This window comes from Pagrus major, chromosome 23, assembly GCF_040436345.1.
Source record: "Pagrus major chromosome 23, Pma_NU_1.0".
NCBI lineage: Eukaryota > Metazoa > Chordata > Actinopteri > Spariformes > Sparidae > Pagrus > Pagrus major.
In genome coordinates, this window is record NC_133237.1 from 17,976,570 (window position 1) to 17,997,295 (window position 20,726).

General features: G+C 43.5%; 4 protein-coding genes across 4 annotated transcripts; 2 read left to right on the forward strand and 2 right to left on the reverse strand.

Annotated features, from left to right (window-relative positions):
• Positions 1-5,794: 5,794 nt before the first annotated feature.
• On the forward strand, positions 5,795-7,945 carry cox6a2 (cytochrome c oxidase subunit 6A2). The gene is made up of 4 exons (XM_073494325.1): positions 5,795-5,917; positions 6,290-6,356; positions 6,667-6,809; positions 7,725-7,945. Exons 2-4 carry the CDS (start codon positions 6,290-6,292, stop codon positions 7,812-7,814), a joined length of 300 nt encoding a protein of 99 aa, XP_073350426.1. The 5' UTR covers positions 5,795-5,917; the 3' UTR covers positions 7,815-7,945.
• A 790-nt stretch (positions 7,946-8,735) lies between these two features.
• On the reverse strand, positions 8,736-14,868 carry armc5 (armadillo repeat containing 5). Its single transcript, XM_073494321.1, has 7 exons — positions 13,883-14,868; positions 13,761-13,791; positions 13,554-13,664; positions 12,134-13,031; positions 11,260-12,032; positions 11,010-11,142; positions 8,736-10,774 (listed from the first exon to the last, which is right to left on the reverse strand). Exons 1-7 carry the CDS (start codon positions 14,273-14,275, stop codon positions 9,283-9,285), a joined length of 3,831 nt encoding a protein of 1,276 aa, XP_073350422.1. The 5' UTR covers positions 14,276-14,868; the 3' UTR covers positions 8,736-9,282.
• A 244-nt stretch (positions 14,869-15,112) lies between these two features.
• LOC141019412 (uncharacterized) lies at positions 15,113-18,065 on the forward strand. The gene is made up of 2 exons (XM_073494323.1): positions 15,113-15,332; positions 15,657-18,065. Exons 1-2 carry the CDS (start codon positions 15,239-15,241, stop codon positions 16,253-16,255), a joined length of 693 nt encoding a protein of 230 aa, XP_073350424.1. The 5' UTR covers positions 15,113-15,238; the 3' UTR covers positions 16,256-18,065.
• Positions 17,981-19,875, reverse strand: LOC141019411 (uncharacterized). Its single transcript, XM_073494322.1, has 3 exons — positions 19,418-19,875; positions 18,824-19,055; positions 17,981-18,735 (listed from the first exon to the last, which is right to left on the reverse strand). The coding sequence occupies exons 1-3, from the start codon at positions 19,769-19,771 to the stop codon at positions 18,014-18,016; spliced, it is 1,308 nt and encodes a 435-aa protein (XP_073350423.1). The 5' UTR covers positions 19,772-19,875; the 3' UTR covers positions 17,981-18,013.
• Positions 19,876-20,726: the final 851 nt, after the last annotated feature.

Here is a 20,726-nt window from a genome sequence, read left to right on the forward strand (position 1 = left end):
AGAAATAGCCCTCAAGGCTGCCACCTCAATTAAATCGTAATTTTCAAGGAGTTGCCAACGCTTTTCTACAGAGGAGCTTTGTAATCTCACTTAATACAGGCTCTTTGGGGCGACGTAGTGTGTTACTACAGTCTGCTGAGGCTGTGTACAAGAAGCATTAGGCCATGGTAGCATCATCATCAAGCTCCAGGATCACCCTCATATCATATAGTGTGGGAGGTCCCTTGTAAAACAGCTGTTTCTTAATGTAATGTTTCAAGTTTATGTCTTAACCTCAGGCACAGCAGCACTCAATGCAAACGTCTGACTGGAGAACCACATATGATGGTCACGCTGTGAAAGAAGCCAGTTGGTTGTTTTTTTGCTACCTGGGGAAAACTGAAGTCACATGGGCAGACCACCACATCGTCTTCTCTGGTGGTACTGAGCATAAGACAATAACATAACCCACGTCTGACTCATGACTCCCTCAACCATGATTAACCTCTAAACATTTGTCTGTCTGCATGTTTGAGAGGTGCCTAAGGACGAGGATCCATAAGGAGAGGGTCAATTTTTCAAGAGGAGATGTGAGAGCTTTGAAGAGGAGCTCAATGTTGTCAGAGGCGGTGCAAACCGTGTTGGCTCATTTAGCCAGAGAACAGTATGAGAACAGGGAATGCAGTGTCTGGAGACACATCTGGATGGCAGTTTCACTGTGGTCTGTCATATTAGAAACACTGTGTGCCCCAATATATACATACAGATTACATTCTGTGTGTGATCGTGTGCTGTCCTTATGTGTCCTTTAAGGACAGAAGAGGACAGAAAAATCTCTGAAGAAAAGGGTTTGGACTATGGCCGACACAGCAGTCATGTTAGTTGAGGACATAGGCATTAACCCCAGAGGGGACAAGATGGACACGGCACCCCAATCCTGACAAAAATATGATTTGTCCCACAAATATATCAGCACTGCTTTCTGTGTCCCCATCAGGAATTGCTCTCCAGAAAATTTCATGTAGTTGTCCCCTCCAAAGTTGATATCAGATTTTCGCCCCTGGTTGAGGATTATGTTAAGGCATAAACATGCTGAAACAGGCATTTTGTGCGATATGGTGCCCTTGTAACTTGTATCTTGAAGTAAACATGTATGTAATGTTGTGATCCTAACCTCTCTCTGAGGTTACATGCAGAAATAAGTGATGGGGGGGCGGAGTGGCTGAGACAGAGACACTATTCACCCTATTACAAGACACTGTACCATCAAAATGACTTTGAAGCTGTTATTGTAAGGTTTAAAAACAGGTCACATAATGTTGCTCTAATGTTACAGTAATTGTTGCCTACCTCCATGTTTAAGTGTGTGTCCAACATTTGGGGTTACGGGGCTACCTAGAGACAGGTGAATGTTTTTGGTCTCTTTAGTGACTACTTGCTACTCTGAATCGGCCGCTGGGGGGGCTGCTATTCTGTAAGAGTTACTCATGATGCCAGTTTCCTATAAAATACCACCGACAAACATCAGATTTATTATACAGCTCACTGGTTGCTGTTGCAGTATTTATAGTTCATTGTTTCCTTTTCGCTTAAAATAAACCAAAACGTTCCACAGAAAGTGAAAAGAAAACACAGACTAGGACACACCTCAGCAGGACAGACAAAAACACTGTGCCTCTCTAACAACACCTGCACCTCGTTACATAACCACCTCAATTAAGTCATCGGTCATCATTTATCTCAAATTACAGACAAGTACAGACAGATAATCACTAATACATGGCTCCCACAGTTTTCAATGGGCAGTTTTTAGCAGAGGTTGGAAATCTGTATAATCTCCAACCTTGAACACTTTCATGAGCTCCACATTGGCTCTGTCCTGGTAAAATAAACATCAAATGATCACTTTCACTCTTCTCCAAAATAACTTAAGTCTTGAATTTCCTTACAAGTTTTTCTTTCTCAACCTGGTGACTGGAACAGTAGTGTTTATTAGTGGTTTTATGCCCCTCTACTTCCAGATTGTAAGACACTGTGGGCCACCTCCAGGAGGCTTTATATTAGCGTTCAGCTCCATGTAGCGTGTACACATTAGGGGAAGAACACAAAGACCTACAGAGTGATGGTGCTGGCACGCTCTGCATGCAGCTGAACCTGCGTCTGGCTGTGCAGGTTGGGTAAGGGAGTGTTTAGAGCTGATGTGAAATGGATCTCTGATGTGTTTTTAAGTTAAGAGTTTAAAAGCATAAAGGTATAAATCATATCAGCAGCTATGTAGACTACTAACTACTAATGAAATAAGATAATTTCAGCATTATTCGTGAATGCTGGCTACCAGAGATATAATTACAATGGACCCCAGTTTGTGTGATTGAAAACCTGAGTGATGAAAATTTGAAAAAGTTTGAAAAGTTGGTGTATTGATAAAAACAAAATGCAACAAAGTGCAATGGAAACAGACTAAGCCAATTATTCATGACATAAAGTATGTGAAGCGCGTGACTTAAACGTCCCCTGACTCAGAGCTTGTATTGCTTCTTTCCAGTGCAAGTGCTATAAATGTAGGGAATCTGATCAATTGTTATCATTTCACTGTTTCTGATTGATCAGCAACTGTAAGGACAATTGATAGTGAAAATTTGGAGTGACATCTGGCCTTATTTGAAGGTAAAACAACATATTCGATAACCCGATAGCTTCCGTTAGATAACAGCTAACAGCTAGAATTAACAATTACATGATACAAGAGAAAAAGTAATTCATTTTGTAATATCAATTATCACGCATCTTGTTCACAGAAGTGAAACCCCATTGGATGTAATCGAATAGTAACGACGAATAGCACAACCAGTGCTACACATATAATACAGCCTCTACATTTGAGTCAAAATGTTAGCTCATAGTTTATGTCTGAACCTAACTAACGAAGGCAACAAATCAGAGGCGGAGTAGGGCGTGTTTTGCGTCATGTTTGGTCTGTAACTTGGCCAGACCAAAGTTGCTATGTGGGTTTAACCTGGCTTCCACTAACGTCCACCATTAATCAGTCAGTGGGACCTTCTCTGTCTGCACGGGACTGCTGATGTGCTGGATGGTGTATGAAAGTTTCCACTGTAGAGTAATGTTGACCCTCACATCGCTCCAAATCCACTTCTTTCTGAGTCTGGGACAATATTGATGGTGGATTCTGGCTCCTCATGGTTTGTTCAAGTGTCTGCAGCCACAGTTACCCTACAGGCCAAACACAATCTCATATACTCACAATTAGAGACATCATTCTAGTGTTTTATGAGTTATCATACCAGCAGAATCTTAATAAATCAGTCAATCATCCTAAAATGGTCGCCATGAAGAGCAGAAAAAAAAGTCTCTGTCCAAAAATGGTATAACTTCAGTGAAGACCTTTGATGTGAGCTGCTCTGAAGTGACTTCAAGAATAAGTGCCCAGAAAAGAAGGAGCCGCGTAGATTTACAAGGGAAAGACGGGACAGACTGTTACAACTGGCACAGGCTGTTTTCACCTCTGTCCAACATCACACACACTTACTGCATTGCACACAGTCCACAGTTGTCTTTCTCTTGGAATAAAATACACACAGACAGCAGTGTGTGGAAGTTGAGGGATGTCGTGGAGGACGATCCCACCCTGAGCTCAGTTTACACACCATTTTAATTTAAAAACAAAGTTTACCCACACTTTACGATGACTTAAATACCTTATACTCGTATTAATAATTGTGTAAATGGTGTCAAAATGAGTCTGTGATATTTTTGGAAAATAAAAAAATCTAAATTTGTGTTTTCCGGACATAGTTTTCACGTTTCTTATTTACACATCATTCTGTGTGAGTCTGTGTCTGCCCTGTGCACTTTGCTGTGTTGAGTCTACACTATTTCCTCCGGCTGCTGTGTGTGTATAAACTCCATACCTGCCCTCCATCCTCCATGGAAATGCCGTGCTTCATCAGGTTCAGGTAGGAAACCTGTTGAATCGTTTCATTTTGTGTGGGGCTGTCCTTCGTCCTGGCAACACAAAACCTGCTATGCTCAATACTGAAGAGACACTTAGCTCAGGAGGAAGCTATTAGCCCTGCTAACGTGTGGAATGAGGTCAGAGGTTCTGGGGGGGAAAATGAAGGTAAACTGTACTGTACAACAATAAGACCAGTGTGTATGCTGTGAAGCTGTACTTGGGCTTTGAGCTAAATGTTAACGACAACATGTAACAATGACAATGCTGATATGTGTGACATTTATCTGCCAAATGAATGCAGGGAAGTAACAACGTAATAACTGAGATATTTCACTTAAAAACAAACTTGTCAGTCTCATGGTGGACTGACAGATAGACCGACTTCACCCTCCTTGGATCCACAATGCTAGTATGGCTGAAAAACAGTAGAAATATACGACTTAGCTGTGTTCCATACATCCAAGTCCTGCCACATGTAGGTTGTGTAGGTGAATGCAAGCAATGGAGGCAGTCGTAATAATATGTTTGCCGGTTGTACAGTTCCAGCAGCACACCTGCAACACATGCAAATGTGTATCTGCCAGTACATGTCCATGCTGGAGTCTTCAAACTGAGATGGTGTTTAACCTCTGCCCACAATAACACAAGTGCTAGACATTCAGACTGGCTGCTTGCATGACTGGCTGACATCACCGCTGGCTCTGGCTGCTGTTTGCACTGCAGCCTGAACCTGCCAAGAAGGAGACGACAAAGGCAACACTAACAGTGTGAGCACTTAACGGAGGGGAGAATATTGTACTGTATAATTTAACTCAAGCTTTGCAAAGAATGCCTTTTTTCTGTAGGTATTAAGTGTATGGATCTATTTTTTCCCAACCCATAAATGCTGCATTTTTATTACATTTTTTTGACACCTTAAAGTTGTCAAATAGACTTCAAATAATACTACTCAACATACAGGCACTGTGCAGGTAAATCAGCCACAATCCAAAAACAAGGTAGTAAACTCCAACAAAGAGGAGCGAGCCTGTATAATCAAATGACCAAAGGAGTGTTTACGGGCGTGTCCTCATAACAACTCATAACAACAATGGTAGCCAAACTACCCCATCTAGTGGATAAAGTAGTGTTCCTGTTCTCAAATAAGTTACAGGGTTTTATCATTTTACTCTTACCATGTCACATTTTTCAATGATTACTTTTTTTTATCCCATGATGTTTGACAAGACTGATTGCTTTATATAGTTGTTTTTTCTTTCTTTTGTTTCCTTCTCTGTAATGCGTTTTGTGACCTTGCTTAGAAAAGTGATATAAAAATAAAGTGTATTAGCATTTATTTTTATATAAAATTACAGTAGTAATATTTTTTGCACAGGAGATTGAAATCCCACAGGATTCACATTAGAGATGATAATATGGGCATCAACTACAGCGTTACATAGGATATCAGTGTTCATCAAATCTTAATGCAATACGGACCAAAAAGGACTTAAAGTAATCAACAGGTGATAACTGAATTTGAAAAATGTAAATAAACAGGAGATTGTTCTGAATCTGTGACACACAAGTGAGCAACATGTGCTGTCAGTGCACACCTGTAAGGATTGACCGGCTTCCTGCTCTCTAACTGAAACCAAAAATAAAAGCTAACACACTGATTATATGAAAAACCTGATGCCTTCTAAGTTAACATGGTCCATTAGTGAGGATCAATCAGCCCTTTCTGTGCCGATTTCAGCCTTTGCAATGCAGGCTGAATGTCCTCAAGACACAAGACACCTCCTCCCCCTTCCCCTTCCTCTTCCTCTTCGTCACGTATCAGCCCGCCTCTGCACTTGACCAAATATAAAGTTTGTTGGCTCAGATACAGATTGAAATGGGGAGGAGTCTGACACACTGAGTTCAGTTCAGGACAGACTGAAGGACAAACAAGCAGGAAGAAGGAGAAAATTCAAAGATAAACAGGTACGCAAGAAAAATTTGAGAATATTATAGCATATTGGTTGTTGCCTGTCTGAAGAACAGTAAGTTTTAACCTGTTTTTCTTGGATTTTAGTTACAGCATTGTTACTACCAACATGCAGCAATACTAGTAGGCCCAGCCTCAACTGCCTGTTGTTTTGACTGTTTGCAGGGGGTCATATGACAGATTTCTATCTGCAAATTACTTTATATATGAGGAATATGAGGTGTTTAAATGGCAGTGTAGAGAATAGTTGTGTTATGTGGCTCAGTATGAAGCATATGAAAGCTCTCTTGAGGTTGAGATTAATAAAATAAACTTGGGCTAATTTAACTTCTAAAGTAATTTTTTTTTCTCCCCCTCCACCTCTACAGATGTCTCTGTCTGTAGCAGCTCGTCGAGTGTTGGCTGCTGCGTCACATTCGAGCCATGAGGGAGGAGGTCAGTGTGTCTTTACTGTAACTCTAGACCGAATACAACAAAAATGCATCAAAGCCTGCTCATTCAGAGCTTCTACCTGTGTAACTGCACCTCTTGAGTCACTTACAGTTGGGGCTTTTTGTTGAACATTAACTGAAATGTCTGCAGAGCTGGCAGCTGTCCTGCACCTTCATGCTCCTTGGCAAAATACCAAGTTAGATTTTATTATCGATATGGACGCTGTAGAAAGACGGCTGATATAATTTTTCCATTCTCTTCTATACCCTACTTAGTGCTTCAGTTTTGTACTTTCACTTGTTGTTTCCTACAGCGAGGACCTGGAAGATACTGACCATTGTGTTGGCCATCCCTGGTGTTACTGTCTGCATGGCTAACGCCTACATGAAGATGCAGGCAGCCTCACACGAGCCACCAGAGTTTGTGCCATACCCTCACCTGCGTATCCGCACCAAGGTGAGTCTCAAACTGCCTGCACCCGTACACACCGATCAGCCACAACATTAAAAGGACAAACAGGTTAAGTAAATAGCATTGATCATCTCGTTACAATGCAATGTTTTGCTGGGAAAACCTGTTACCTGGTACCAACCTGGTATTCATGTAGGTGCCACTAGACACGCATCACCCACCCGAACACTGCTGTAAACTAAGTACACTCACTCATGGAAACAGCACTACTCGATGACACTGGCCCCTCCAGGAGGACAAGCTGCCTGCCACACAAAAACTGCTCAGGAATGTGACCAAGAGATGTGATTAAGACCTTAAAGGAAGGGAAGGCGATCCTTCTGTGGGATGCGCCAGAACAAGTCCAGTCCATGCAGCACCCACTTCGCAACCTACAGGACTCAGAGGATCCTCTGCAAAAGGCCTAGTGCCAAACACCACAGGACACCTCCAGAGGTCTTGTTTTAATGCCTTGATGCATCAAAGCCAAGTCCGATCCACGGTGGGCCCTCTGTGGATCGGATTTGTCCCGGCACGTCCCACAAATGCTCGATCAGATTGGGATCTTGGTAATGCCGAGGTGGCGTTGACGCCTTGAGCTCTTTGTCACATTCCTCAAACCATTCCTGAGCAGTTTTTGCGGTGTGGCAGGAAGTATTATCCTGCTGGGGGGGCATTTCCATGCCAAGTGGCATCCACATGAATGCCAAGACCCAGAATTCCCAGCAGAAGAGTTGTATCAAGATGATCAATGTTATTCACTCCCCCCCTCCTGTTTAACGTTGTGGTTGATCAGTGTACTCCTCTTTCAGCATGATATACAAAAAACCACCCCTCCACCAATAAAAGATTGGTATGGGATGAATATCAAGGTTGTTTTCCCCATTGTTGACTTTACTTGTGTGTTATATCTCCTTCCAGAAATTTCCTTGGGGGGATGGAAACCACAGTCTGTTCCACAACTCTCACACAAATCCTCTGCCTGATGGCTACGAGAGCTCCCATCATTGAGACGATCAGTCACATTTCTCAGCTGTGATCCAGACAGCAGTGTACTTGGCTTAATTATACTGGCCGAGGGGCCAAGCTGCACCGCCATCAGCAGGTGCACCCAGACAGGAATAAAACCACTTTGTGCTCTATCATAATGAGTGCTGTTTCTTTTGTTAATACAGAGTAGTGCTCTCTTTAATCAGTCCTAAAGACTTATATGAAAATGTTCTACTTATTGAGTGTCACTTCTGTATCTTACGTTGTACTTTTATGCACTACCACAAGGGGTTGCCAAAATCTGAATTGTTAAAATCCTGCACACATGGGCTTTTAGAAGTTAAAAGAAGGTTGGCAATGTTGTTCTTAATGTCAAATAATCCCATGAAAAGACCAAAGAAACAATGAACTACTTAAGTATCCACGATACTGAAGTATTGTCTGTAAAGCCAAAGCCTTACATGGCAACCTGTACTGTTCCAAAGCTCAATTGTGATCCATAAACGCATACAGAAGCCACACCATTGCACTTGGTGACATGTTCCTTAATCACCATGAATATACAGTTTGTTTGTTTTTACCCACACACACACAAACACTCACAAACACAGTCCAGCTGCCTCAAATACTTACTAGAGTGCCAAAAATGTATTACTCCACCACTGAAAATAGTCCCAGACAAAACCACGGTGCCCAGCTGTAATATCTGGCCTTTTTTTAAAAAATATATTAATGTTCTATTTTTAATATGTATGTCTTCAATAGAAATCAATAGGCTTGGGGGCGAGAAGAAAGTATTAAGAGGCAGACTAACACATTGTTGGTTTTGGTCTTTTCACGGAATAAGACAAATATAGAACTAAAATATAGAACATGGCCATATTACAATGGCCACATAGTGTACACCCACACCCCAGCAACAAGAAAAACCAAGAGCAAAGCCATGTTCCAACAATATATTCAGTGGCATAAATTAATATGGGACAATTGGAATCTATACACTGTATATCTGCTAATCCATTTTATCTCTATGTACAAAATAAACAACTGGCTTCTTAACCAACCCTGATAATTCCAGTACTTCCAGCTAAATGACATTTATCAAATGCATTGCAGACATTCGTTTAGACTTTATCCTAAGTTAAAAAAAAAAAAATCACAATACAAATGTCATTAGAAGTTAATCCAACAACAGTAAATTATAATACAATTACGTCATGCTGGGACAGGCTACAGTTGATATCAGTTTACATCAAAACTAAATATAAATTTATGCCTCCAGTTTATGAAAATAAATCAGTTCTGTTAGTGCTGGAGTAATTGATACAGCACAGTTTTCCCAATCATGCGGTTATTGTGACCTGACATTTGATAAAATCAACACAATAGCAACTTTCCTAGAAGCTTTTAAAAAGCCCCAAAGTTGACTCGCACTTAAACTGTGCCCTCTGAATTAATGCCACCGATCAGTCAACATTTCCCTCTTTGTTCAGCTCAGAGCTACTGTGGCCAAACTTAGCAGGTCCTGTTTCAGAGTCTCCGTACAGTCGGCCTCTCTGGCAAGTCTGTGAAGGCAATCTCCAGTGAGCGAGGGGGACAGGAAGGGCCGAGGACAGTCCTGACAGCCCAGCAGCAAAGACAGACAGGCCCGACCCAGTGCTGGGTAGCTGTACCGCTGGGAAAACCAGTACACCTGGGGGAGGAGAGCAGCCAGGACCCCACCTCTGGCGCTGGCCTCTGAGGATGAAGGAGAGTCCTGAGCTGCAGATTTCATAGGCTGTGCTGAACTTTTCATCAAGTTCTTTGGTCTCAACTTCAACTCTTCTGGATCAAGTGTTGTGTCCAAATCTGACGCACAACTTGATTTGGAAACTGGAGAGACACTTTTGACGGCCTTGTTGTCTGAGGTTGTATTGATTCCTTTACTTGCCTTTTGAACTGTTCCAGAGAAAGAGGTTTTATTATTGTCTGTCTGATGTACAGAACGGTTTGGTTTCTTCATCTGTCCTGTTTCTGTTTGCGCTTCAGAACCAGTCAATTCTAACTCAGATGTTCGATTAGCCAGGTTCTCCTCAGCAGACTCGAGGCCTTCTTGGTCTGTTTTAGATGCAGCATTGTCCTCTGTGGGAGCTGATGCAGCTCGACTAGCAGCCTTGGTGGAGCAGGACAGGAGAAGAGACACACAGAGATCCTCCAACTCTCTCTGCAGCTCAGTCACCAAAAATCTGCACGCTCCGATCATCAACTCGCCTAAAGCTGTTTTCTGGAAAGTCAAGTCTTCTGTTGAGCGACCCTCTGTCTCTTTGTGGTAGATCCCCAGGCCTTCAAGGACCAATGAGTCCAAAATCTGACACTGTCCTCTCCGCTCTCCTTCATCACTTTCCCTTTCTGTGTCCTTGGTGAGGCGACATCCATGCAGGTAATGCAGTACTGGTAGCAGCATCCCTGTGCTGACATCTTTAATGCGGATAGCTTCTTCTGCATTACACTGAGCTTCTCCAAATCCACCTCTCAACAACGCCCAAAAGTACTCAGAGCCAACCCCATGTTTTCCCTCCACCCCAGCCACAGCTTCCCTGTTGGCTGGCACCTGAGTCCCGTCGTCAAGTAGCAACAGGAGGTCAAAGTTCGAGACTCCGTAAGGACAGATGTCAGCCATGCGAGGCTTTTTCAAGGGAGGTGGTGAAGCTCTGTCTATTTTACTGACTGATGGGGTTGTAACTGAATTTAGATATTTTTTATCAAACTCCATTTTGATGCCACCCATCAGGGTGGACAGGCATCCAGACAGGAGGGAGAAGTACAGCGAGTGGAGGCGAGAAGTCAGGCCTGAATGCTGGGAATTAAACCAATCAGAAAGCAACCTTCCACACTCAGCTGGGTGGTCTTCATCCTCATCATTGTTACTGCAACCAAGGGGCTGGAGAGCCAAGAGTAGTCCACCGCTGTCCAAAAGGAGTTTCTTCAACAGGGACTTGTTGCTGTTGGAGAAAAAGAGGACTTGTTAAGCTCATAGATGGACATTTACAGTTATTATTCTGTATCACCATGGAATGATGTTACACTAAATTGCATGCAAAGATTTTTGTAAATAATTCTCTCAAAATTGCACACCAACAAAAACAGCTTTTAGATCAAGACAAAAGAGTGCTTTTTCATTACACATACAGATCATCATGATTACTGAGCTCGTATTCATACAGATCTACTACTCACCTGCTGATCAATGGCAGAGACAACGCACAGTTCATCTTGTCAGTCTCAGAGCCTGACAGCATCACATGGGCAAGAACCCCAGAGCCAAATCCAGACTCACATTGAACACGCAGATTGTTTAGAAGAGCAAGACCTACAGAGAGAGTCAGCACACAATTATAAACTGCTCTTGTATGATATTAAAAAAACCAGGACAGCTACGAAGTTCATGTGTTGCAGATTACTGATCCCACTAACACCTCTATCTTACCAAGTTGTTTAACTTTGGCTTTCACTCGGTCCGTCTGCCTCTCCTCTGCTCTAAGTCCTCCCTCTCTCTGGCAGAGATGGTGACGAATCAACGCGACTGAGCCGGTTCGGACCAGCGCCTGCAAACAGTTTGGGTTGCAGCTCAGCCGGCAGAGCATACGCAGGCACCTGCTGCTGGGATCCTGGTGCTGAGTGAGGTAGTAGAGCAAGCCGGACATGACACCTGAGCTGACAAGAGCAGCACTTGGGTCGGTGGTGTGGGAGAAACGTGACAGCAGCAGCAGGATGGGCGACTCGGGCGTCCATGGTTCAGGGTGGTAGGGGTGTTGGTAAGCTGCTTGGCGGGGCACAGAGGGAGGGGTATCAAGAGTGACTTTTGTCAAACAAGCTGCTGAATGAGCACGCTGCCTCCTTCTGTGAGGGGATGAAAACTTTGATGGAGAGACTGGTGTTTGGGTTGTTTTAGTGGGAGAGGAGAGAGTGGAGGAACTAGGCTGGGTAGAGGGAGGGGGATCATTGACTTTTCCTGAGGATGACGGCTGGGGCTGAGCTGAAGAGGACATGGGTGAAGGCTGAGACGCTTTTTTAGAAGTGGAAGAGGCAGTGGGGTTGGATGGAGAAGAGTTTTTAAGAGAGGAAAGGGAATCAGGGTTTGGGGAGGAGGTTTGAGGGGATGATGACGGGATCTGAAGACTCCCCCATTCCCCTTCAACACCTGAGGAATCCAACAGATCCCCCTCTGAAGTGATCAATCCCTCAGACACCAACCAGGACCTGAAGAGAGAGCAATAAGAATGAAGATAAACAACAGAATATAAGATAATAAAACAATTCACAGGGGAAATAAATAAATCTATGCTCTTCATTTTCCATACCTGAGACTTAAAAAGCTCGATGAACATAGACCTTGCTCCTTCCCGGCTGCTTCCTCCTTCTTGCAGCCCTCAGGAGCAGGGAAGTCGAAGGAGTCATAGCATGACGAGGGCAGGAGCTCAGTGGGAGACATGCTGGAGGAGAGGCTCACATCCATCTTCTCAGCAGATTGTTCCTCACCTCTGGTGAGCTCAACTAGTCTGGCAACAAGCAGAGGGACCAGCCCCAACTCCTGCAACTGCTCCATAGCAGATTCATCAAAAACAAAGTCTACACAGGCCAGGATGACTAGTCGGGAAAGGGGATGGCTCTGATGGGCAGACATAAACCCAATTAGAACCTCCAATCCGCCGCTTTCCTTCACCTTGGCCCGGTTGACGGCCTCTTTGCAGCACAAGCACAGCGCCTTGAGGAAGACTCCAGACTTTAGTGGGTCCCTCTTGACCTCCTCAGTGAACTTCTGAATGACCCCCAGTGACCCAACGAGAGGGCGCAGGCAGCCTTGGGAGCACATGTTGGCGAGAGTTTTCAGCGCCAGCTCCTCAAAAGGTTTCCCAGACTCCTCCGATACCATGACACCGAGCTGAGCGAGGACCCCAGAACGGGACACCTCTCTGGCACATTCAACACCACAGCCCCGGGTCAGCTCGTGGATGGTCCTGAGCGCCGCCCGCCTCAGCCCCTGGGGATATTCTGGAACAATGAGAGGGGCGAGAGCAGATAGGGTTCCTTGGGTGAGCAGGGACAGGCGGTTAGAGGGCGTGTCTGAGAGGTAGAGGAGAGCCCGAGCAGCTGACTGAGCGCACTCCAGTTTGGGACAGGTGTCTTTGAGTGGAGCAGCAGAGGGGGAGGATCGTCCAGAAGACAGAGACACACAGAGGAGGAGAAGAGAAACACCACCTGCAAAAAGAAAATATAAATAGATTATTAATCTGAGGACAAATAATATTGAATAATCATTACGCAAAATCGCTGATATATTTTCTGTCAATCGACTAATTGATTCATCAACCAATCGTTGCAGCTCTAGCTGGATGCATTACTTTGTGCTGCAGTAAGTGTCTTTTCATTGTGATATCACACCTGCCTAAGAAAACAAAATGCCAAAATATACAATGTGTTTATAAGGCTGTGAACATCTTTTAATTTCATAATAACTAATAAAAGTATGCTGCACATACTATGTATGCTCTGTAGGTGCGTAAGTGTAAATATAATAGTACAGATATCAATAGACCTCTCTTTTAGTCCATAAATGATTATTATTTCAAACCAATAGGGAATCACCATTATAACTATGACTACTATTCTGCTGTTACCGCAAATTTCCCTCAAGTAGCACTCAAGCCGCATCTCATTTTAAATGCTGAAAACCTTGAGCTAAAAATTATGCAGTGGGATACACTGACATTTCAGACTTACCGGCAGAGTGGATGAGTGCAGAGCTCTCTGGATCCATGGCCAAGTTTCCCAAAGCTCGGGCAGCTCGGTTCTGGACCGTCTCCAGGGCCACATTTCTCCTCAGGATCTCCACTAAGACAGTGAAATTTTTAATCAAGATTAAGTTTCATTCATTGTGGTTTTAGAGTTAATATCAACTTCCTCATAAGAGAGAAAATTACCACTTACCAACAATATTTATTCCATCAAGTTTACGAACCTACAGTGGAAGACATTTTAAATGTTGTCAGTTTGAATGAGTGATTTAATGACTAGAGCTCAACACCTTCTCTATTTTTCTTTCATCTTACCTCAATGCGTGTCTCCAGCTCAGTGCAGCAGTTTCCCAGGATGCTCAGAGCCAGGTCCAGGGTCTTCCTGGAGCAATCTGGGTGTTTGAGGAGGTCCAGCAGGGGCCGGAGACCACCTTGAGTTCTGAATCTGGCGATGCCAGCCTTGTCGCCCTTGATGTGCTGTGTCCGGATCGCAACCAGGGCTCTCCACTGAGAAACTCTGGATCTCTTATCCATTTCTCTGCCACCGCCTGAGTCAGACTTGCCATGCCCATGATGTTCAGCCCCTGGTCCAGGTTTGGAGAGGTGAGCCAAGCACCAGGCCAAAGAAGACTCTGGTGATGATGCGTGCCCTTCCCTGGAGGGTGTTCGAGATTGTTTGCAGTCACCTTGCACAGGTGATGCAGACATGGTCCCTCTGGTCCCCCTACAGGTTCAGTAATCTTAGTCTTCCTCCTCTCAGTTTAGACAAGTATTACACAGACTGTGGAGCATCACTGAACTGTTCCAGTGAAAATCAATAACATGTCCTTCCACTTTAAATCGTCGGTCTGTTTACTCAAGTGGCAAATATATGCTCTTAATGAGTTCGTTCATATTTTTCAAAAGTTTCCCCGAAATTAACCTTCTGGCGCGGTCAGAAAACTACAGATACCATCAAAATAGGAAAGTTGTACCACCTGACGCCGCAGTCGCTGACGGGAGATGGAGTTCCAACAGCCTCGGTCCACTCCCTAAAAACAGGCCTACATCGTGAGAAGGCTGAACAAGCGTTATTCTACGTAGTGAACGTGTATTTGCTCAATGTAACATATTTTTGCATATCAAATGACGAACTAAAGCTCCATTTCATCAATGTTTTTAACCACTGGCCGAATAATTTTTGTGAAACAAAATGCAATCGCCTGTGTTAGCCGCTAACGCCATCTTTAGCCAAACAACAAAACAGGGGCGAACGAGGGAGGGAGCAGGGAGTAAAGAGGTGGGGCGGTTAGATATACACTGGGACTTGTAGTTCGAATGTCGCTGCCTGTCACGTCCCCTTGTGAATTCCCTCGCTTAAAAAAACTACATTCCCCGTGATACGTAAGAAGGGTCGCTTTTGTTTAATAATTCGCAGCGTTTAGGGATTGTAGTACAGTCGGTAAGCCCGTTCACTCAAAATCCCATTCCTAGCAACCAAAGCGGACTACAATTCCCGAGCTGCTGAGTGACGTTGTTATAATCATCGTTTTGCTCGATGCGAGACAACGCATCGGTGACTGCGAGAGGTTGTTAAAGTCCACGATAGCTACTCCGCTAATCAAACAAAAACAACTCCTGAGTGTAAATTACTAATGTGTAATGAATAATAATTTGTGATGGTTTAGCAGCATGGAGGTTATCGAGACAATTGTGATACAAAGTACTGAAGTGGAAGGAAAGGAAACGGTCGTGTCCAGCGTGGATACCGATAAAACCAAAGCAGGTTAGTGGACGCAGCCTGAAGTTGGAGAGCTTTTATCCAGTCACCGCATGAAGCGAGGAGGGCCTGATGAGTGCGCAGTCTCTACCTATCGCAGCGTTTATGGTCATAAACCGTGATTCATACACTGTCACCTTTAGTAATCTTGGTTATGTCGTCTGGTCTTTTATAACCTAAAGTCGTTGTTTCAGTCAGACAAGCTTTGTCCAATCTAATTAATTAATTTTAAAAACGGCCAAGAGGATCAATGCTAGGTCATAATAATTCAAGATAATATAATAATGATTTAATTCAATGACATGATACACCTTTTGTTTTCCTCTCTAGAGTTTATATGGACACTGCAGGCTACATGGCACCTTGTCAACACGCGGCTGGAGATGGATCAGGCTTTTGACCAGCCGGTATGCAAGAAAAAGAAACTTTGGGAGATGGTGGCAGAGAAAGTGAATACCAAACTGAGGGAGTCGGAGGTCACAGATGTCACCGTGAAGGCCTATGAGTGTGACCTCAAGTGGAGAAACATGCTGGCCACATACAGGAAGAACAGTGAGAGGGCCAAGAGGCTCGGGGCGGCCAGCGTCCACTGGGAGTTCTTCAAGGCCATGCACGAGGTCCTGGGCAAGAGCAGTGAGGAGATCGAAGCCCAGCGAAGGGCCAAGCTCAGTGGGACGAGGGTGGGCAAGGCCATAGCCAGCAAGAGGTTTACCCCCATCCTCCCGACACCTCCTGCAGCAGCTGCTCCCTGCTCTGCCCGGCCTCCACAGGACGTCCTACAGCTGTACATGGAGCTGCAGGAGAGGAAGATGAACATGTGGGCCCAGCAGAAAGCCCTGGAGGAGAGGAAGATAGAGGCCATTAACAACCTGGCTCAGGCCATCTCCAGCCTGGCTCAGAAGAACAACACAGACACGCCAAAGGATTAGTCCAGAAGAGATGTGATCTGAACTTCCATGTGTGTCGTCTGCTCGTACCAAAAACTTTTATGATGCTGCGCAAGGAAAACTGTTGGAGTATGTTTGTTATAAAACATTTTAGATCGGTCATGTCAACAATATTTTTACTGTTACAGTTTTAAGAGTAGTTTGGCCAGGCTGAACGCAGAACTCAGAGCTGAACTTGACACAGCAGGTATATAGCGGAAAGAGAGATTATTGTGTCAGAATAAATGAAAATACAACAGTTCAGAAATGGAGACACAGGGTGCAGAGCTTTCCTTTTCAGTTGGATGTAATCATCAGTTATTTTTTATACCAAATAGAAGATTGTGGAGTCAAACAAACAAACAAACAAAAGAATACTCATAAATAAGATTAATATGGGCATGCTACCACCACTGTACCAGTTATGTCAAAAGTCAACAAACCTATGCAAGAGTGTTATTTTGTTTACATGGGCCCTAGAAGTGAAAAAATAAATAAACTAACTGAAATGATCATGACATGATTGTGATCATTTGTCAAGAGAAGTGAGACTAAAAATTCACATTTTTACTTGAAAAAATACATATTTATACTGATAATTATCATTGTTAAGGGTCCAACGTGTAGGATTTAGTAGCATCTAGTGGTGAGGTTTCACATTGCAACCAAGTGAACACCCCTCTTCTCAACCTCTGTTACAGCGTCCAGAAAAAGGCAACAAAAAAAGTGAAGGGTCCTCGCTAGAGCAGGTGTTTGGTTTGTATTTTCGGGGCTACAGTAGGTGAACTCCATAGAGGAAGACCAGCCCCCTCTGTTCATTCTAAGGTTTTAGGTTATTATACACTAATGAAAACATGACAATGAATATTATATCCAATTTCTGACAACATTTTCTATTTCTAAATCTTACACACTGGACTTTCAGTAGGTATAAATAATAGTATTCATAGAGACGACACAGGCTTTTACTGTTACTGTAGTATTAATTTCACCATTTATTTTGCAAGTTTATAATATTTTTAAGTTTAAGACCTGGCAGAGTTTATTTAGACTTATGGAAGTTCACTGCCCTTCAGTGGTTTTATTGAAGAACTGCAGCAATCATTTTAGTTTTAATATCAGTATAATCAATATTAATACCTATGTACAACACATTATTAGTCTGATTATTACAGATATGATAGTAGCAACAGTGTTCTCGATAACTGCATTAACAGAAAGTTGATTTAAAGAGGTTTTTTGGGGAGATTAGTTTATAATGGTATATGACCATTACCATTTTAAACTAATCTCCCCACTCTCCCCAAAAAACCTCTTTTTTTGGGGAGCATCAAGGTAAACATAATAGCATACACTCATGCTGCTATTACAGTACATATATTATTGGCTTTGACTTGTCCTTCCACTCTGATGAAGAGGAACACAGAAATTCACTGACCTGTGTCCATGTCAGAAAGACAAGTTAACTCTTAACAGTCCTCATCTACTTTGTGTGATTATATTTTTATTTTCTACTTGTAAAATGGGGTGAAACTGTTGTAACCTTGCACATTATCATCATTTGTCATTCTGATTATGGTCAATGTGGAAAATGGTTGATTCACAAAATGTAAATGCTTAAACAGCAAACCTCGCACTGTTTTCTGATAGTAGTATGTGTGCAGACAGACCCAGACAGAAGAATTTCTGGTAAAATAAAACTTTATATTACAGAACTGTTAATTTAAAACAAAGCACAAGTTTCCAAAAGACCTCATCACATCATGTGTTTCCAGAATCAGTGTTTTTAAACAATAAATCTGAAATGGCGTCACGTCTGTGTACTCCCTCGTCGTACACCTCCCCCACTTCCTCTCCAGTTACCGCTTCCTCTTTCTCAACTTCTCCTTGAACCACTTGTCCCATGTCCAAAAACACATTGTGCAACATGCAGGCAGTCAGCACAACAGCTCTGGCTCGATCATAGTTCCCAATATCCAGATACCTGAGCCTCTGAAATCTGGCTCTCAGGCTTGCAACAGCCTGATCCAGGATGTGAAAATGCTCCTCCAGTGTCTTGTTGAAGAGCTCCTCTCTTGGTCCGAGACTTCCTGAGTATGGAGTTAAAATCTGAGCAGTGAGCGGGTAGCCAGCTCTGGCCACGAGGCAGGAGCCAGCGGGCATCAGTTCAGGATGCTGTTTGAGTTTGTCCCTCACAGCACTGCCTCTGTCCACATCTGATCCTTTACTGATTCTGCAGTGCAGGAACCGGCCCTTACGGTCACACACGAGCTGAAGGTTTAGCCAGGAGTCGGGATGGGCCTCCTTCTTCATCCTCTTCACCTCAGGCACTGTGCTCTCCACATCATGTTTCCCTATAGGCAGGCGGATAGGGATGCGGGTGTGTCCCAATACTCCCAGGACCTGAGGGACACCTTGCTCCTCCTCCTCATGCTCCTTCTCTGGACTGTTAAGTGGGAAAAGGGCCTCAACAGCTTCTGTGCCTGGATAATACAGGGGAAATATAATTTTCATCAATCAATCAATCAATGACAACATTACACAGATAATCCCACACTGACATCAACCCACCGACTGGCCATCTGATCAGCCTCTCTTCCAGCATGTTGACACGCTCACAGAAAGAAAAGAAGATCCTGTGGATGTTTCCTTTCTCCAGGTGAAAGCGACGGGACACTGAGCGGTAGCTGACGCGCTCGGTGAGCAGAGTGAGGGACAGCAGGACGGTGTGGGACAGGGACAACCGAGCCCGCCCGGCCATTCGAGCCCTGGATTTGGAGGTTTGAAGCAGGTCTGCGATGTGCTGATGAAAGGGGAAAAATTTAAAGTCAGTCAGGAAATCAGGTGAAAATAGTGACAAATGATGAGTGCATCTGACAGGCCTGACAGCAGGAATAAAACTGATTGCTGTTCAATGGAGGAGCCCTCATAATCATCTCAAAGATGTTGGTTACTGTTATGTGGATGTGGATTGTTAACTTGATAAAATGTCCTTTAAGGTTTGTTTATTCAGCTTTAAGCTAAATACATCACCAAACTAGTACAGAGAAGCCACTTTTGCATGTCCTGGTGGTGTTGATGTGCACAGCAGATCAGTAAAATGATCATTCCCTCTTGTAAACCTGCTTTAAGAGCATTAACAGTCCCAGGTTTATGACCACACACCTTGACTTCAGCACTCTCTGCGGTGTCCAGCGGCTCTCTGAGCTCCGGGGTCTCCTCCTCTGCGGGACTGGATGTTGTAGTTTGCAAAACTTGGGGCTGCACCTGCACATTAGCCTGACTTTGCAGTAACTGTACATATAACGCAGGAGCTGGCTGAGTTTTAAGTTTAGCCATCAGGTCAGCCTCCAGGATCTCCTCCACCGCCTGGTCCAGCCGCTGCTCCAGCTCGCCCGGGGACAGGGGCTGCCACTCCCGCTCCGCCATGTCCAGCACGGCTCTGCCGGCGGATAAAACATACTCTCTGACGTCCATTAGGAGTGAAGGATAGTTATTTTTAGGCTTATTCCTCTTCATACATGGCGCATAAAGTTATTTGTCGCTGCGCAGGCAGGAGTCGCGAATCGTCGCTGCTATCGAAATGCTAACCGAAGCTACCCTGCTAGCTAACGTACGCTGCGTTCAAGTGCTGTTGGGAATTTCAAGGACTCCTCCTGCGACGCTTAAGAAACGATGGCACAACTTTTCGTCCATTAGTCAATGGATCAATTAATGTTGTCATCAGCTGATTTGTTTCAAAACATGTTGCCAAATGGCTGCATTTGAAAATCAGCTACCTGGCTAACACAGAGGCCTTGTATTTAATAAATTAAATGTCATGAAAATCAATCATTAATCAAACACCAGAAAATGATTAATATATTTTTGTTTTGGACTGGTTGGCTGGACAAAACAAGCAATTTCAAAAGGATAACATTGAATTTTGGGACAGTTTACTGCCAAAATAAGAGCTTTAATAATCCTTCTTGGATTAATTCAATATCAATGTTTTTTTTCTGTTAATTTCTGAGATTTCCTAATAGACATGATTTAGTTCAACTTCAGGATACACTGATTGAGAAAATCAATTGTTAATCTTTTATTTTAACAATTTAATCTTTAATAACTTTAGTTACAATCCTACTTGAGTTACTTTTCATACATCTTTGCACATATTTTTACTAGTTACCCTGATATAAGCGGAACACACTTGCAGATCAACACAAATTGTTGTCCATGCCCCAGTGACATAACAAACCGTCCCATTTTTTTGGTTACAGGTTGGTATAAATGTTTAAATATCTTTGCCGCTGCATCTCCCCTCATCAGCCTGCCACTAACCTTTGTATTAGCGTGTTATTGTATATGGAGGCGACTCTTAAATGAGCAGAAAACACTTCGAGATATCAGTTGCCATTTAAAAGTGGGACCAAAAATCAAAAATCGATTGTTTTCCTTCAACACAAAATACTGCATTATTGTGCTAATGTTT

What these genes read in the sequence shown, in the direction of transcription:
- cox6a2 (XM_073494325.1), top strand. Translation starts at nt 6,290, where the DNA reads ATGTCTCTGTCTGTAGCAGCTCGTCGAGTGTTGGCTGCTGCGTCACAT. An exon ending in TTCGAGCCATGAGGGAGGAG is followed by an intron (nt 6,357 to 6,666) that starts GTCAGTGTGTCT and finishes TGTTTCCTACAG; the next exon opens with CGAGGACCTGGAAGATACTG. An exon ending in ACCTGCGTATCCGCACCAAG is followed by an intron (nt 6,810 to 7,724) that starts GTGAGTCTCAAA and finishes ATCTCCTTCCAG; the next exon opens with AAATTTCCTTGGGGGGATGG.
- armc5 (XM_073494321.1), bottom strand. Translation starts at nt 14,275, where the DNA reads ATGTCTGCATCACCTGTGCAAGGTGACTGCAAACAATCTCGAACACCC. An exon ending in AGCTGGAGACACGCATTGAG is followed by an intron (nt 13,792 to 13,882) that starts GTAAGATGAAAG and finishes CTTCCACTGTAG; the next exon opens with GTTCGTAAACTTGATGGAAT. An exon ending in TCGAGCTTTTTAAGTCTCAG is followed by an intron (nt 12,033 to 12,133) that starts GTATGGAAAATG and finishes CTCTCTCTTCAG; the next exon opens with GTCCTGGTTGGTGTCTGAGG.
- LOC141019412 (XM_073494323.1), top strand. Translation starts at nt 15,239, where the DNA reads ATGGAGGTTATCGAGACAATTGTGATACAAAGTACTGAAGTGGAAGGA. An exon ending in TACCGATAAAACCAAAGCAG is followed by an intron (nt 15,333 to 15,656) that starts GTTAGTGGACGC and finishes TTTCCTCTCTAG; the next exon opens with AGTTTATATGGACACTGCAG.
- LOC141019411 (XM_073494322.1), bottom strand. Translation starts at nt 19,771, where the DNA reads ATGAAGAGGAATAAGCCTAAAAATAACTATCCTTCACTCCTAATGGAC. An exon ending in CAGAGAGTGCTGAAGTCAAG is followed by an intron (nt 19,056 to 19,417) that starts GTGTGTGGTCAT and finishes CCCTTTCATCAG; the next exon opens with CACATCGCAGACCTGCTTCA. An exon ending in GCTGATCAGATGGCCAGTCG is followed by an intron (nt 18,736 to 18,823) that starts GTGGGTTGATGT and finishes TGTATTATCCAG; the next exon opens with GCACAGAAGCTGTTGAGGCC.